This window comes from Xyrauchen texanus, chromosome 2 (genome assembly GCF_025860055.1).
Source record: "Xyrauchen texanus isolate HMW12.3.18 chromosome 2, RBS_HiC_50CHRs, whole genome shotgun sequence".
In the NCBI taxonomy this organism is placed as follows: Eukaryota; Metazoa; Chordata; class Actinopteri; order Cypriniformes; family Catostomidae; genus Xyrauchen; species Xyrauchen texanus.
In genome coordinates, this window is record NC_068277.1 from 19,893,860 (window position 1) to 19,912,655 (window position 18,796).

At 37.5% G+C, this 18,796-nt stretch overlaps 1 protein-coding gene across 2 annotated transcripts in view; it reads left to right on the forward strand.

Moving 5' to 3' along the window:
- The window catches only part of LOC127653026 (ephrin-B3-like), a 100,219-nt gene that overhangs the window by 70,723 nt on the left and 10,700 nt on the right, over window positions 1-18,796 (forward strand). For both annotated transcript variants that reach the window (XM_052139515.1, XM_052139522.1), the window contains exon 4: window positions 18,373-18,465. In XM_052139515.1, the coding sequence (XP_051995475.1) occupies window positions 18,373-18,465 (93 nt within the window). The remainder of the gene's footprint in view (window positions 1-18,372; window positions 18,466-18,796) is intronic.

Genomic DNA, 18,796 nt, shown 5'->3' on the forward strand with positions numbered 1-18,796 from the left:
TCAAAGATTCAATGTTACAAACTTCACAAACTTTTTAAGGCTGGGAATTGTAAACACTACACGACTCCTGGAAATTGCGTTAAATCAATCATATTGGAGCTTGCCAGTTTGAGATAGTGCTTGCCACTTTTTTGTGCATTTTGTCATAAAGGTCATAAATGGCCCTGCCTTATGTGGCTGATACTTTTCCCATTATAATCATGAAGTTATCTACACTGCAAGCTCATGAAGCCGAAAACTGAAAATAGAATAACAGAAGACCCTAATGACACTGCAACCAGGGCAGATTCGATGCTCTACCGTTTAGAAACAAGACATTACTGCGTTATGTTCTGTCCTATGGGTTAATATGCTCTTCTGCTGACTAATGAACTCTTTGAGTGTTAATATTCCATCCATATATTTACAGCTGTGTGAACGAGCTTATTAATATGGAGTAAAAGTTGCATGCCTCAGCTGGGTTGGTGCCATCACACCTTCTGCTCAGTGTGTGTGGAGCCTGTTCCTCCCCTCTGAAACCAGAATTGTAATGCATGCAATTAAGGAGTCTAATTAGGGTAATTATTTCTGTGGGAGAGAGGTAACCAACACTCCACCATTCATGGTTATAGATCTGACTTAATCCCTGTGCCCTACACTCCAAACACAAAGCTGTCTCAGATAGTAGGGGCCAGGGACTGTGTGTATGTTGTGTGTGTGGAGTGGTGGTGGTGGCGTAGTGGCTAAAGCACAGGGCTGTTGGGCAGAAGGTCACAGGTTCTAACCCCACAGCCACCACCACTGTGTCCTTGAGCAAGGTACTTAACTCCAGGTTGCTCCGGGGGGATTGTCCCTGTAATAATTGCACTGTAAGTCGCTTTGGATAAAAGTGTCTGCCAAATGCATAAATGTAAAATGTAAATGAAAATGTAAATATCTTCACAAGCTAACGGACTGCTCTGGAAAATGAGGGAAAATAGAAAAGGTATGACATACCTGCACCCTGTGGCATTTTCATGGAACAGGTTGTTTTTGTGGTTATTTGGGGTGGTTAGAATAGTAAATTGTGATCGGATTGTTATTTTGAGTTGATCCCTCATAATGTTTCAGTCAAAGCTATTTGCAAAGCATTTGTAAACCATGTGACTGTAAGGGAGAATTTTGCTTAGAGTGAAAAAGAATTTGTCTGGCAAAAAAAAAAACATAATCAGGGTCTCCAATACAGTGACAGCTTCAAACTTGAACACATACATATATACTTAAGACAACAAATACACCTAAAACAAATACACATTGATTTAAATAACGTAGTGATAACATCAGTATGTGATCAGTTGAACTACTGGGAACACTTTTGAGGGATGACTCTAACAATTCAGTTCTAAGTATTTGAGACGGTTCTTTGAAGCAAAACATCCAAACAAATGCGATTCATTAACATGAATCATCTGTCCAACATTTAGTTAAAATGTTGTTTTAATAATCTCTTCTTTTTTGTCTTATGTGTATGTGGGTCCTCAGTGGAAAATAAATCAGTGAATTGTTTTTTTTAAGTTAATTGAAACAAACCATCCAAATGAACCAGATTATTCAAATTAATCTGACTTCCCAACAATAAATTAGAATGTTCACTTAAAAAATGTTAACCTAAAAAATGTTGGTAACGTCTAAATGAACTCATTATTGATTAAAAGCTACCTATTTGAAAAGTAGGTGTCATTTAAAAGCTTGGAAAGCTATTTAAGGTTTGCCAGATGTAACATGAACCAGAAATGTGCCTACATTACAGATGCATGCTGATTTGAATGAGAAATAAATGACAATACACTTCCATAAATTGTATGGTTCCCATTTATATGCATAATTACGGTAATCCTGATGAATCGCTCACAGAGTATAATTAAATTCTAACAGATGTAATAATCCATTAAACCAAAATGAGGCAATAAATTAACAGCATGTAACGAACATTAAACAGCAAAACACACAATACAAACCCTAATCACTGTATACATGGTGTAATAATTATTCAAGCAGCTAGAATGCGAGTGCAGCGGTGGTTTGTGTGTTATTTATGCGCGTGCATTGTGGACACTCACGTCTCATTGAAAGACACTTATTACAGCGCTCATCTGAGCAGTTCCATTGCATAATTTATTAAATGTTATCATAATGGGAATCGGTAAGAACATCAGGTAGATCGAATACTCATGAGTTATAACATTAGAAAAGTCTTTACTCATAAAATACAATTATATTAGTTTAATTCACAAACTAGTGTCTTTAGCCATCTCACATCACTCTGTGAGAATTATTTCAAGATCAATGCATTGTGTTACGTTGTGTTTGGGCTTGTTTTAATTGCAATCCTTTGCTGTAAGTAAAGATGTTATTTTCCATTTTCTTTTTGTTTCATGAGTAAGTGAAAAATTATTGCTCCTAAGTAACATACATAAATGTTTTCACGTTTTTATTTATTGCTTTATGAAACATAAACAGAATATGAAAAATGGCATGTCGTTACTTACAGTACAGCACATGATCCCGATTAAAACCAGCCCCAAAATAATGTTACAAGGTGCAGAGATGTTGAAATAATCCTAATGGATGGACATGAGCTTAGCTTGGAACACTAGCCTGGCTCTCACTGTCTGACAGAGATCCCGTTTACACCTGGTATTAAGATGCGTTTCAGGTGATCCGATCACAAGTGGTCAGTGCTAAATACAGATCTAAACAGGGTCCAAGATGTTTTGTGATCGGATCATATATAACAGATATGAAGGTAGTCAAAAATGCATGTGACCACGTCACATTGGAGGTGTAAACACTAATCCATCCTGAATGCTTCCCAGACACCTGTCAATCAACCGCTGCGCTAAAACAAGAGTTTAAAATTACTAACCAGTAACGTGCTGCTTTAAAAGGAAATAACTGTCTGATCTGAAAATTTGAAAAGGCAGATACATACACAAGTACGAGAACTTCACAGATCTTCTTTAATGTGCTGATATCAACATGCAGGGACACAGATGAGAAACAACAAACATTGGAAGCTGAACTAACAGAGGTACTCCACAAAAACATTTATAATTCTGCTCAAAATGTTGCATCTGGGGGAAACAGCACACGTTTTGTTTGTGCTTTTTTTATTATCATGCAGTAGCACAATGACATAGTGATTGGTGCATGTCGTTATAAAATCAGATACCCTCCTTTCGAAATCCAAACATAAGTGGTCACAGGAGATTAAATTAAACAACCAGGTGTAGACAGGGCAAGATATTCTCAGGTGCATGCAAATAAACCATAAATAATTATCTGCAAATATATAGGCGGTAGTTAAATTATTGGAACAATAATAATATTTTCCCAGTTATCGACCAATAATATATCGGACGCTTATATATCGTGCATCCCTACCAAAAAACTTTTTCTCTTTAAATGTTCTCTTTCTCTCTCTCTCTCACACACACACACACACACACACACACACACACACACACACACACAATCGATCATCTGTACCGTATTTCCTCTGATTCTTTCTGTCCATCTCCCTTTTTTTCATTTGCTGTCTCTCTCGCTCTCTCTCCCTCGAGCCCTATGCAGGCACAGATGTCAAGATACATTATTTCAACTGGTTACCTCCCCATGTTTCCCTTTTTTCCTCATCCCTCTCTCTCTCTCTCTCTCTCTCTCTCTCTCTCTCTCTCTCTCACTCTGTTTTTATCTCTTTCTCTTGTTTTCTCCATCTCCCCCCCCCCACACACACACACACACTCTCGGGATGATGGAAATGTTTGGGGTTTTGTGCGCTTTGGTTATACAAAATATGGACATAGAGCTCAACCAACAGGAAAGAAAAATCCCGAATGAGATCTGTTTTATATCTTGATTATTTATCCTAGACACCAGTGAGATTAAATGGTGAGCAAATGGAGACTTTTCCTGCCTTTCAGATTTTACTCCTGACAAAAGGATCTCGAGTAATCTCATGTGTCTAGAGTCTGAGTTTCAAGAGGTAGTCTCAACTCCTACTCTATGTCAACAGTTGTCTCATTTGTGTCTATTTTTAATTATCTTCTAAGGAATGTCATGAGAAACATCTCAGACAACGTTGATAACTAAATGAAACATAACTGAGAACACTATGTCTCCAGAGATATGAAAGAACAACCTCTGAGCGATACAACTTTCCAATGGGAAAGATAAACAGGCTCTCTCACAGAAGGCGACGATTTTTTCCCTAGTTGGTCTCTCCCTCTACACACACACACACACACACACACACACACACACACTTCCAGTGAATTATGATTGGCTGTAGAGCCTTTCCAGCCTTAAAGTACTCCAGATGTTGGAGTTTATGTGTGCCGAGGTCTGGCTGCTCTGTCAAACAGGGGGCCAAAGTGGATTGAGGACTTGCAAAAGTGTTTTCTTACTGTGTGTGTGTGTTTAGAGACCTTGTTCCATGTTTGGCTTACAGTCACGGTCTCTCTTGCACACACACATTGCTGTCAGTGTACTCACTGCTGGGCTCATTTGGCAGTATTCTGCTTCCTTTCATTAGAACCTATAATTAAAATGACAGGGAAATGTGATTATAGTCTTTAAGATGTTCGACTGTGTACAGCACACACTGAAACCATTTTAGCTGTCTCCGCGTGTGCACATATGTTTGTCCAAACTCGCTCTTGTTTGCTGTTTGGCTTTGACATGACCCAGAAATGAGCAGTCCACGAGAATTCTTCTCCCAAACTCGCCGTTCCTTTATTTCTCTCCTGTTTTTTCTGTTTCACTCACTCTCTGGCATCTTTCCTTTTTTAGCAACCCCCTCCTTCTCTCATTCTCCATCTCTTTCTCCATCTCTTTATCTTTCTTTCTTTCTTTCTTTCTTTCTTTCTTTCTTTCTTTCTTTCTTTCTTTCTTTCTTTCTTTCTTTCTTTCTCCCTCTCAACTTCTTTCACCAAATACCATCTCCTTCCTCCCTTCAGACCACTGACCCACTTCCCTCTTTTCCTTTCATCCCTCTCTCTCTCTCCCTGCACACTTTTGTCCTTCACCTCTAAAACTTCTCCGTCGCCGCTCTTGAAGTAAAAGTTTTCCGGAGGGCAAACAAATGTTTTGGCAGCATTGCGTCAGCGGCGAGTCGATGTCGTGTATTATGTCAAGCATAATTTAGCAAGATTACGAGTGTGTCGTGCTGTGGTTCAGGGTGGAGCAGAGGATGACTGTTTCACTGGCCACCACTGGTTAAAAAGAAGAGAGAGAGAGAGAGAGAGAGAGAGAGAGAGAGAGAGAGAGAGAGAGAAGAAAAGAGAGAAATTTGTGTGTGTATTCCCTTGGGATGTGAAAGGACACTGAACTAATACATTAGGTGTATACACTTAAAAAAAATAATACAAAGAAAATGAAAGAGAGATAGAGCCAGAAAGGAGAAATAAGGAAGTACAGAGGACAGATGGACAGACAGACGGACGGACGGATGTTCTAACAGTTAGACGAACATTTTGCAGTGTGTCACAAAAAAACACACACTGGCTTTGCTAATTTTCCTTGGTACACACGCAACAACAAACACAATTCCATAATGAATTATTAATTTAGAGCTCAATACTGTCAAACACACGCTTTCACCTTTTCTCTGCTGGGATCTTAGAGTGATATTACTGAGATCTGGGTGGCCAGAAACAAGTGTTGGGCATTTAACATGCTGATCTCCGCTAATCCTCCCTCACTCTTTCTTTGCCATTTCTTTCTTTAATTAAAATTCATTGGATGTTTAGGCTCATGCACACATGACTCATCCGGTTTGAATTGAACCCACTCAGTTTTAAGAACAGATTTACAGACTTTCATTGCTGTATACAAAGCAAAGATTTACAGTCATATGCATGCTCAGGCAGAGGTCTGCTCTCAAACGCTTTTGCCCACAGACATGACCCAGTTAGTTTGGATGTACTTCCTCGTTTCTGACCCTCATCTCCATACTGTCAGCCTGCTGCTGTATCACAGTTATGAAAGAGCCATGTCTGATGATATTTTGTCTGGACTCAATAACCAGCACTGTAACCCAATATGATATATATATATATATATATAATGAAACACCAAAAAACATGTTTTGAGATGTTAACAGATGTGTACAGGTTGTGATTCAATAAAACAATAATATCATGTATATTGTTAAGGGAAAGTGGTTATTTTTTCTTTTTATTGAGCCATTTCGTTCTTCCTGTTTAAAAACAAACATTGAAAGAACATCTCAAAATATGAGGTATATGTGTAAACTCTGAGTTGTGGTTGGTTATTGAGTTCACTAAAACGTCATACGATTCAGAAAATGTCTCCATATTTTTCATGAGAAGGAACGCTTCCATCCAATCACTGTGCTGCCTGATGCATTAGTCGGCATTACAGTGGGGAATTCAAACTCATTCACAGATGTTAACAGCAGTTCTGGACAGGTGCAAGACTTACACAGCACTCGCGGAACAGAAATGAGAGGGGCTGCAGTTCTGCTACTCTAGCGCTCCAAAAATAAAGCAGCTGTTTATGAGGTGAGGCTGTTCTGTTTAGACGGCACACGTATCTATCTCTTCCTTGTGTCTGATCATGGACTGGATAACACGATGGCTCATTTTAGGTACCTTACTGCACTTTTACTTATAGAAAAAGAGTCAAAAGTATTTTCAGTAGTAATCAACATTATGCCACAAACACTGTCAGTGTCTGGTAATGTCTGCTCTGAGTACTGTTCTTCATTCTCAAAAGTTTGCAAAAAAAATGTTAAATCTTTTTGCATATTTGCAAACTGTTCTATCGTCTTTACACTATTGTAACATGATTGATAAACAGCAAAGTGCCCAAAAATTCTGGTGTTTTCATCTCTACTCAAAATGTGATGTTCAGTCTTCTCTGTTGAGTTGGTTTTGGAAGTGAGTTGTAGCTCTTCCCACCCCCTTCCACTCCTACTCTCCCAGCTTTTTACATATTTTCCTGCTCATTTCATAAGCCCTTTTTTCAGTCTGAAGTTTTGAACTATGGGGTGTTATGACACTTTTAGTGATAAGAATACTTTTAGATTTAATGCATTATATATACAGGCTTTAAGTGTTACTAGCTACTGGTTATCTTTACATTCTTTATATTTTCCTTACTTTGACATTCTTATCGTTTTTCTGACGCTTGTACAGGAAGAAGAAAAGTGTGTTTCTTTTTACTATAGGTGTATTCCTATCCATTTATATAAACCAGTTTTTCATTGCTTGCTTGCTTTTTTTAACCTCTTATTGGATTATATTAGATGTATAGTGGAAAGCAACATGAAATCAGGGGGGAGTAAAAACAGGAATGAGGTCAGGTCAGGTTGTTTATGGCTGGAGTTGAACTTGTACTACCCACATTAGCACCAAGGCTCATGTTTTGGCCTAAATGCTGCACCACAGTCTTCTCAATGTCTACTTTCCCTAAGAGTAATGTTCTCTCAGCTCTTTATATGTACTATATTTAAAGAAATATATTTTGTGTTTAATAAATCTTATGTTAATATTCAGTACTGTAGATCCCACAGCTGATTACAATCCAGCTTATTTGACACTCTGAACAGGATTAGAGATGTCTGATCTCATAACACCACAAAAATGCTTTATTTGTTTATGTGCTTTTTAATAAAATAGTTTAAACTCATATCAGCCTTATCTCGAGAAGAGGATGAGAGATCTTTCAGATTATCTCCCTCTCTAAGTCTCTTTGTGTCTCTCTGTCTCTCTCTCTCTCTCTCTCTCTCTCTGTCTCTCTCTCTCTCTCTCTGACCTCTGCTCTTGTAAGCTGCTTTCTTTTCTTGGACACTTGCACTGCTGGTGTTTTTATTTGTGTAGTATGTTTACTCATATGTACTGATGAGCTGGCAGCTGGAAGAGTATTAGAGATGGAATGTTTAAGAGGCCAGATGGGTTAAACTCTCTCTAGTGGTTTATAAGCCCGCCTGGCACAGCTCCAGAGCAAGTCATCGCTGAATACTGCTGAGAGATACGTTTACATTCATACAGCTCTTATGTGCTATAACATACTGTACATTTACAATGTGAAAACTTATGTGGTGGTGTGTGTGTTATGTCATGCTTGTTGATGCTTGTTGTAAATTCAGCTTGTGACTTTAAGAGTGTGTTTTGTTTTTGTGTGTGTGTGTGTGTGTGTGTGTGTGTGATAAGGAGTGTATTTGTTCCTTGCATGTCTGTGGTCTGGTACCTCGGAAGAAACTGGTAGCCATGTGAGAGAATGACCATAATTTGTTTGGATATATAATTGAAAATACGCGTTTTTCATGTGCCTTCAGTTAAACCATCACGTGAAATCACTCGGCACATTGCAGACTGGCTTTTTAGAATTAAAATACATGTGTTGCACTTTTCACAATATCCACCATGTATGGAACACTTGAGTAAAAGCTCACTCCCTTCTTTCCAGTTACAGTTCCAGGTTGCCTGATGCATCTTTTGTGGGTGCATCATAAATGTGTTTGTTTTTATTTATAACCTTGTAAGAAAGGTATTCGAAAATATGAAATACTGTATAAGCTTCAATACGCTCTGATGAAAAAAGTCAAAAGTTTCAAAAAAGTGCACGACAGATGGAGTTATTGACTCCCAAAAGAAAGAACAGATTCTGAACACCTGAAACAAGTCGTTAGTAATTCCAGACTTACTTCCTGTTCCTTCATAATTTGAAAACAAAAAACCCGCCTCTGGTCTGTATACGTGTACAGCCAGTGCACACTGTTAGCCTGTTAGCTGTTAGCCTCTACTAACCAGCTAACTCACATTATTGTCAAACTACAAATAAAGTTAACACTGAGAAATGTCCTGTTTTCGTTGCGCTTGCGATGGTGGTTCAGGTTGATCTTCCGATGCATCACTATCGGACTCGGGCTCAGATTGGTAAGGTAAAACAGAATTCTGAAACTCGGATATGGTAGTTGTCGTTTCCTTTCCGACAGCACTGTATGCGGTAGACCAATCACAACAGACTGGGACATCTGACCAATCAGAGCAGAGTAGGCTGTCTGAAAGGAGAATTTTAGAATGAATCCTTTAGAATGGATCATTGAACGAGTCGTTTTTGACACTGGGAAAAAAGGTAATGCTGCAATTTAAATTGTGAGCAAATTAAAGTGTTTTTTGACCTTGGATGCATGCAGATCTATTGTATGTAACCTTTAAAACAAAATTAGGCACTTTAAAAAACCATAATATGTGCTCTTTAAAATAAGGTAGGGATCTTAACTGACCTAAGACAGGGAAAGTTTTCTATGATTATATGTCAGGAAGTGTGAAAAACTGAGTTTAAATGTATTTGGCTAAGGTTTATGTAAACCTCTGACTTCAACTGTACTTATCTGAATATAAAAACAATAAAAATCTATGCTGCTGGAGTGCATCTAAATGCGTTTAGCGGGAGATGCTGATATAAACATGGAGATGGTGCACGACAGCAAAAGTCGTCCTTGTAGCGCACGTTAATAGAAAAAACTAAATCGGGTATTTTGGACTACAGTATGATCTGTCCAAATATGCTCAGATTCAGAGAAAATAGAGTTACACTATATTATAATCCCCATTTGGCTGCTTAGTAATAATTAAAAAATGTGTTTGTAAAAAGTTTTTGTGCTTTTTAGGGCAGCATGACTCATTCAGATGGCTAAAAACATGTGTGTCCATGTGTGTGTTGAGCGTGATTAAATATTCATTCTCATATGTAATTTATGTTTTAAACATGTTTGCCTTTGGCATCTATATTCTTGTGCTACCCTGTATGTGTGTGTAAGTGTGTGTCTCTTCATCTGGGACATTATGAGCTGCAATTATGCACCATTGCCAAGACTGTCAGTGTGATATACTCGCACTTACCTCAAGAGGCTCCTTAATCTGTCCTGCTCTTACAAATACACACACTTACACACACAATCTGATGTTAGCCTGTATACTTTCAAATATGCTCCTACATCACATATGCACAGGTATACACACAGGGCCATTCATAACTACACCAGGGTGTGTATTCTAAAGTGAACAAGGTCTCCAGCCTCTTGTGCCTCTGAGTATTTCACTTTTCACTTTAAAGTGGGCGTCATAGTCCAACCAATGCAGAATGCGCCACTTCAAAACATTAAGGAAACATTAAAGCAAAGTGCTGTCACAATCTGCAGCCATTTCCTCGTCGGCAGCCATTTTCCCTCATAAATTGCTGATGTTTTGGTGGGTAACGGCATAAATTGTGTCTTGCAAGAACATCAGTTCCTCTCGCTTTTTAAGTTAATGGAAAACATTATGATTATGTGTCGGTGGTGTGTATTATTAATATCTTATGCAGCGTATTTCTTCTTTGAGTGAATTCTGCCATCCCTCTCTCCTATAGCTGTCAGCACTCTCTTAATTGCTTATGAGGGCTTCGTTAATGGCTTAAATAAACCATAGCAATGTGTTGCTTCTGTTTTATTGAGACTTATTTAGTTTCAGGAAATATGAAGTGTGAGCCAAAGGTGGAAATAGTTGGCTGAGGAGAGCAGTGCAAATCTCTCCCAGTTCAGTACTGTACTGAGAAAACACATCGTATTTCAGACAAACACTCTCACAAACAGAGTTCGAACTTAATGTCTGTATTCAGCAGCAGTTTTGTTGAGATTTGAATGTCTGTACTTGTGGAATATTCTGGGGAATTTACAACTTAATGTCTATGGACAGAATGTGGGGACTGCTGTCAATTACCACAGACCATAATTTCAATCCATCCCTCAGTGTGTATAATCGAAAGGGAAATGAGTTTATAGTAAAAACACTTGAAATGGAAGCACTTAAACAAATTCTTCAGAAAATGTCTTTCACTTGCGCAGCACTGGGACTACTTTTCTAGGCAGATTTTTTTTAATGCATTACCAATGTAATTTCTAAGGGTTTCATTGATCCATGTAAACAGTGTTTACGAATAGGTGCATTCAGAGCCATTGCCGACACGCAATCACGTGATTCATGTAGCTCTCAATAATTACAAACAAAACTGGGCTGTCAACCAGTTTTAATGGTTTTTGGCGGGACAGATAGCAGCACCAACTAGATTTACAGAAATTTTTGGTATATTAACACATAATGTCCATTGGTTACTGGTGTGTTTTATCATTTATATGTCTGCTAATTAATTATTATTATTTACAATTATTTATATTATATTACCGTGTAACAAATCCGCACTGTCAACCAGTTTGAATGGTTTTTGGCGGGACAGATAGCAGCACCAACTAGATTTACAGCAATTTTCGGTATATTAACACATAATATCTATTGGTTACTGGTGTGTTGTATGATTTATATGTCGGCTACTTTCAGGTGCGGACTGGACATTGGGAGAACCGGGACGTTTCCCGATGGGCCACCCGTGAAATGGAGCCGCATGGGCTGCCATGTTATGCAGAATGTGCCACTAAACTATGTAAAATCCCAGGCCAAATTTTCTTCCCAGTCCGCCCCTGACTACTTTATTATAATTATTTACATTTATTTATATTATATTACCTTATAACACTAGGCAGCAGTATTGTGAAGCAGAGCTAGAAATGGCTATGCTAGCTACCATAATGTAGCCAACTGAGGACTATTGTTTTACTTTACATTTAACGTTAGACTGTTTAAGTAAATGGGATTTGTTAAATACGTTCTTTTATTATTAGCCCACATTACAATTTACTACGTTGATGATACTTATATTTATAGTACTTCATGCAATGACAAAGTTAAATCTAATCTAAATATCAATCACACCAGCAACTGCTCAATTTAAGCCAAGAAAGTTGCTTGGTCAATAGTACAGAATGTACAAGGCATTCAATAAAACATTTTATTATACAATATGTCCAGAGAGAGGGTAAAGGTTGACCCATGGTCTTTCACTCGTTTTATTTGTAGTGCTAGATCCAGTGATCTAGATCAGTGGTTTTCAACCCTGGTCCTCGAGTACCCCCTGCCCTGCATGTTTTATATGTTTCCCTCTTTCAACACACCTGATTCAAATTAATGGGTTGTTATCATATTCTGCAGAGCTCTATTATCTTACAATAGACTTTAACTAAAGCTGGCTACATCAAATACCACTATTGACTCAATTGATAAGAGGTCCACTAATGCTTGGAATATGAAAAAAATTCAGTAATTTCATCAACTTACAATGGAGCGTGCTTCGGAAACACTGAAAATTAATGTGGTTGCATGTTGGAACTATGCAATATTTGGGACTATTGGACGGCCCTTGACACGTGTTACTTCTGCTTTCTTCAATTACAATGGAAGTGTATGGGAGTGTCGCAACTCTCTTTTTCAATGGCTCTGGGTACATCATATTCCTAGTGTGTTTACCAAGCAGAAGAAACCGGATTTACTCTTTTAACTGGTCATGGCAAGAGTTTAAAATATGGCTATAGCTAGAGAAATGTCAGTTGCAGAGTTTGCGCTTATTTAGATCAGAGACTATTTAACAGAGACTGACACTTCTGTTCAATTGAATGGGAGAAATTGGAATGCCAAACTGTCAATGGCTGTAGAAAAGTAGTCCCGGCTTACTGGTAAAAGAGCCAATCACCTTTTAGATACAGGCATCACTTGTCAATCAACTTAAGAACACCCATTTGCATTAGTTATACAAGCTGGGAATTTTTTATTTTTTTTTATTGAATGAAGGTAATGAAGCACCATTTATGTTTCCAGTGTTGTCAGATTTTACTGCTGATTTGAAATATGTTTTGTGATTGTAATCTTGACCAATTGTTTTTGAGATTTCGGTGTTCCTCCATCAAGTAGATAGGAGCTGCACTTTCATGACTGGAAATAGCTTCCCCAGTGCATTCCAAAGATGGTCGCCAATAGACTGACTTGCCAGAAAGAGTTTGTTTAGACATTCTTTAGAGCTTCTTTAAAGGATCTGATTCTTTAGGTCTAAAGTATGTTCTTACACCAATTATGCATAATAAGCCGACAACTTAGAAGGTCATGAAAATGCCCAAATTTCCTTTATCTGGGTAATAACAGTTTAATAATGGTCATTAACGTTTTAAGAATAAACCAATCAACACAGGTAGATTTTTGCTCTGATTATCCTGATTTCACATTGCAGGTTAACACCTTTACCAGTGTTATTACCAGCGTATTCAATGTGCACAGGTGTTGTGCGCAAATCTGTTAACGTTTTCACTTCAAAAGCAGGGAGTGATACAATGATTTCAAATGTGATTTCATTAATTTATTTTAGATTTTTTTGGGATAAGCTAATCATTGGCAGTTACTGTATGAGCATTTTGATGTGAAAGCACTCATGGATGGAAAATAATTGGGTGATAATGATATATGATTGTATCGGTACAGCCATACATGCTAACTTGTCTAATGTTACAAATGTTTATTTGCAGTACTTTCCTGCTTAGATTCAATTATGATTGTATTCGCTGTCAACACGTGTCCTTTTTATTACACTGAGCAATGAGTCTAAATTACTTTGCGCCGCACACTTGCGGTACATTGACTTTTGGTAAAAAATAACCCAGAATCTTCCTTTAACAGACAACGGTTCTCAAAATGTGAATATTTATGATGGATTACTCTGTATTGTGGAAAATATATGTAACATATTTGCGACACAAAACATCAAACACACAGTCTAGCACTTTCTCTAATTCTCATTAACACACACACTCACACACACACACATCTTGCCACAATAATAGCCGTGGGATAACGCCTACACATAACACACATGTCTGACTGACTTACACTTTATCACCATTATTAGTGTGACAAGAGGCATCCCAGAACCCCTTTACATAAACACATGCATGGGAGACATACACATTCAGCCTCCTCAGCTTTTTTGTTGAAAGATTATCCGATTAATCTTTTTACATGATGACACTTCTATCTTTACACATAAACAATACACATTTATATTCTAATCCTGGACAAATACACACTCAAACTGAGGTGCATAAAATCTGCTTGTGTGAGTTGTGTGGTGATTTAGGTTGCCATGTACACTACTATCTAAGAACGAATGACTGAGGTGTTTCTTCATGACTTCAACATTCTTTTTGTTGCTGTTTTTTTTTCCATCACTGCTGATCATTGTCTCCATTACTCATCCTGTCCTTTCTCTCTCTTTCTCTCTCTCTCTCTCTATCTCTCTCTCTCTCTCTGCCTCTCTCTTTCTCTGTTCCAGTTTTATGTCAGGAGAGCCGAAGGTACATCTTTGCCACATATTCTAATCTAACTCTCTTTCGTCATTCTCTTTTCCCTTGATATTTACTTTTCCTTGGCCGTGTACACACTGCAAGATTTGGAAGTGACAACCACATTTAAAAGTTCATATTTAATAGTTCACCAAAAATGAAAATTCTATCATATTTGCCCTAATGTTGCTCCAAACCCAGAATACTTCCTTTCTTCCCTGGAACACAAATTATTAATTTTATAAAAATTCTTCAAAGGGTTTATTCCATATATAATAGTAAGTCAAGCTCAGTTTGTCAAGCTCAAAAAAGAAAAAAAAAAGAAAAGAAAAACAAAACAATGAAACCACATTCAAATTATTCGATACGACTCGTGCACTATATTCTGTGTATTTGTTAAGCAATATTATCTCTTTATGCAATGAACAGAATACAATTTCAGTCAATATTCACTTTCATATCAAATCATACTAATAATGCACTTATATCAAATATGGCTGCTACATCAATAATATCAAACCTCATTGGTTTTCGTTGCACATTTGGACAAGAGATGCGATGAGAACCAATGAGGTTTAATGTCATCGATGTAGCCGCCATATTATGGTTGTGTAAATAATGAAAACATTTCATTTCTGGGTGAATTTTTCCTTTAAATGTGGTAGTGAATACCCTAAATTAAAATGTATTTTGTATGAAAACATTCAGGAGTCAGTACTGAAGTAGTGATGGTTGGCGCAGTGAGAACAATAGTAAGGGTTTAGCATCTTGTGGCTGTAAACAAGAAACACAGATGCCTCAAACCTCTTTTAAATGCATTAACGACTGGTTGTTCAGTCTGGTCTTGTACACATTATGCAGATTTACTGAAAATCTGGTTGTCACTAAATCAGTTTTTAGGAGTGATTCCATGATTTTCAATTCAGAAAATAACCAAACGTTGTTTGTACAGTACTCAGGTGTGGAGTGACAACCGTAATTACCTGCAGTGTGTACGTGCCCTTTTAGTATTTCCGCAAACAGGGAGGAGTCACAGCCATAAGCGTCTTTCCTTTTCTCTCTCTTCACTCTTCTCTTTCTCACTCTCTCTTTTCTGTCAACTACTTGCATGTTAGAGCATTCCATGACCTCTTATCGTCTCTATTCTCAATCCTACCAGCAACAGCTTGCCAAAGACCATTAGTGTCTCCCTTCCTCCCTTGTCTCACTCACTCTCTCTCTTGCTCTTTTTCTTTCCATCTTACCAAAATGTGTCAGAATATCTAGACGTTTTAGAGTAAACCTTGAGTATTCTCGCCTAGGAAATATCATAGAGTTAGGGAAGGCTTGGGGTCTGCGGCTAAAAGGTTGTTTTAATCCAACATTATTTATGGTCCAAAATATTTTGTTGATCAAAAGCAAATATGATCCTTCTCAAAACTTCCTGTATGGTTTTCACAACAAGTACATCACTTTGTTGTATATTTTATATGTTTGAAGCATGTTTAAAATAATACATGCACTGTAAAACATTTTAACAGTAAAATGCTGTAAAAATGCTACAGAAATTAAATGTTAATTGATTAATAAATATTAACTGTAAAATATACAGTACATTTTTAAAATATATTTTAAAAAACAATACAGTAGTTTTTACAATAAAATGATGTAAAAATTTAATTATTTAAATGTTAAAAGTAAGATTTTCCTGTATAATTAATGGTAAAAAGAATAAGAGAGTACATGTAGTTTTTTTTACAGTAAATTATCGTTAAAATTACAGTAAAAAACAGTAATCGGGTGTTCCCACAATTCCCTGCTTGACCCATTACATTTAATTATATTTTATAGTAATAGTTATGTTTCATCATATTTTTAATATCAGTAATGTACTTTGGGGTGTTTTGTGTTATATTTGATGTAATTTAGTTAATGTTTACTGCATTATTTAAATCTCACATATGTGTCCCCCTGATGGTGTTTAGTGTTTATGTGAGTGACACTGAGACTGTCTCTATATGTTTAATGGTCATTGTTCCTGGAAGAGCCACTACTGATGACCTTCATGTCATCATGCGCCCTTCATTAATTACTATGTAATTAACAAATACCTTATAAAGTAAACAACAGATTTTTACAGTTTAAGAAGGCATGTTTATGAATATTTTTTACTGTAAATTTTACAGAATTTTAAATTGTTTTTTACAGTGCCAGCGTTTAAATTACAACCATTTTAAACTGTAAAATGTATAGGTTGTTCTGTAAAGTGGTTTACATTTAACTGTATTTTCTACATAATTATTCTGGCAACCACAGCTGCCAGATTTTTTTTTGTAAAAACACGTTTTTTTTTACAGTGTGTATATACATTTTTCTAAATGTTCAAAAATGTGTTTAAAGTTTTGTCTGTTACAGTTTGGCACACGGTTTTGGACATTTTCATCAACTAAATTGTTACTTAAGTAGCCGAAAATTATGTGGCACTTAAGTTAGGGTAAAACTGAATAAAATTAATGAATATGACATGACAAAATATTGACTACATTTATTTTCATCAAACGGCTAAAACTGTTTTTTTTTTTCATGAAAAAATTGCTTACCATCTTTCTGTGATTCTTATTTCATCTTATTGTTTCTCTCTCTCTCTCTCTCTCTCTCTCTCTCTCTCTGTGTGTGTCCCTGTGCAAAGACATTCTGTTGTGAGTGTGAGTGAGGGAGTGAAGAAGAGGGAGAGACTTTTTTCACAACCTCGTGGGTCATCGGTGGTGATGTTATTCTGCAAGCCAAGGGATATTGTTTTTTCTCTAAACAGAGGAAATGGTTTAAAAAAATCCACTCAAGACTGCCATTGCGAGATATATTTGAAATGAAGGAAGGACAAGGAATCAAATCAAGAGATATTGAGCGATAGGATGAACAATTTCAAAAGTGTGTGTCTTTCCTCCATTTCATTTCTCACTCTCATTTCTCACTCTCTCCATCCCTCTGTAAATAAGATCTGGCACTCCCACTTGCATCAGCTCATTATTCCTCTCTCTCTCAATCTCTTGCTCTCTCTCTCTCTCTCTCTGTCTCTCTTTCTCATTTAAGATGGCCAGGCCTTATTACCACGGAGAAGCAGTTCTGACTTTGGCCTGTGCGTCTGGCCCACATGAAATCAGCCGTCAGACACTTTTAGTTCAGCCCACATGCATCTCGCATGATGTCCACCTGTATCTTGCATCTGGACCATGCTGGCCCACTTTGGCCCATGAAGCTCATCAGTATAATTTATCAGGATCCTGCCAGTGTTTTTCAGGCAGAAAAATGGGTCCTGGATTGAGGGAGTTTGTGTGTGAGTGATGGATGCACTTTGAGGAGTTTTAGGATGTTAAATGACCTCCTCTGGGACTGGAAATTATGCCTCATTAGAGCTGTACCATGAGCAGTGACATTAATGTGTGTTAATCCATATAAGATCAAATATCTACACAGAATGACTGTGTTAGGTTAACAGTGATTGCTATAATATTCGATAACCTCAGTCACCTATGTATGTTCACAAAAGCCTGCTATCATACTACACATGCTATTTTTGTAGTATGCAGTTGTATACTGTTTACAGCATGCAATTTTATTATGCATCGAATACCTGAATTGCTAAAATGTGCAGTATTCAACCAGAGCAAACTGTGTGACATACAGTATGACTAGTGTAGTCTGATTGTCGAACGAGTGACTCTTATGAGCCGGTTATTTTGAATCTACAGTGAGCAACATACAGCACGACCAGTGCAGTCTGATTCTCGAATGAGTGACTCTTATAAGCTGGTTCTTTTGAATCTACAATGAGCAACATATGGGGAAACAAATGCAGTCCGATTCCCAAATGAATGACTCCTATGAGCTGGTTCTTTTGAATCTACAACGAGCAACATACAGGGCGACTAATGCAGTCTGATTCCAGAACGAATGACTCCTATGAGCCGGTTCTTTTGAAGCTAAAGCAAGCAAAATACAGCATGACTAGTTCAGACCGATTACCGAACGAATGACACTTATGAACCGGTTCTTTTGATTCTACAGCGAGCAACATTCAGTTTGAGTGTCTTGTTGTGTGTATGATAAACTGTAATATAAAGTAATAAATCTCTTCCTTTCTTTTACAGCTACATCAGACGGGACGCGTCAGGGACTGGAGAGCATGAGAGGAGGAGTTTGTGCTACACAGGGCATGAAGGTGGTGCTGAAAGTGGGACAGAGTGAGTAACATGCACACGCACTCTAGGGAGCTTATCAGCAGGCAAAGCCAGAGGGTTGGTCACCTGAAACAGTTACGGGTGCTTGATTTGCTGAAACAGAAGCTCAGTAAAGAGTTTCTCTCTATTGCACACATGACCACATTCATGACCAATTGCTTTTGTTTACACACAAACACAAACTCTGTCCATCCCTGTTAGTTTTCACTATTAAACTCTAGAAAACAGCAGGAAGTAAATCCCAACAGACTGTGGACACAAGTCCCTGAGCCATAACAGTATTGCATACACACTCATATCTGTTTAGTTGAGTGTGTGTGTGTGTATACACAGT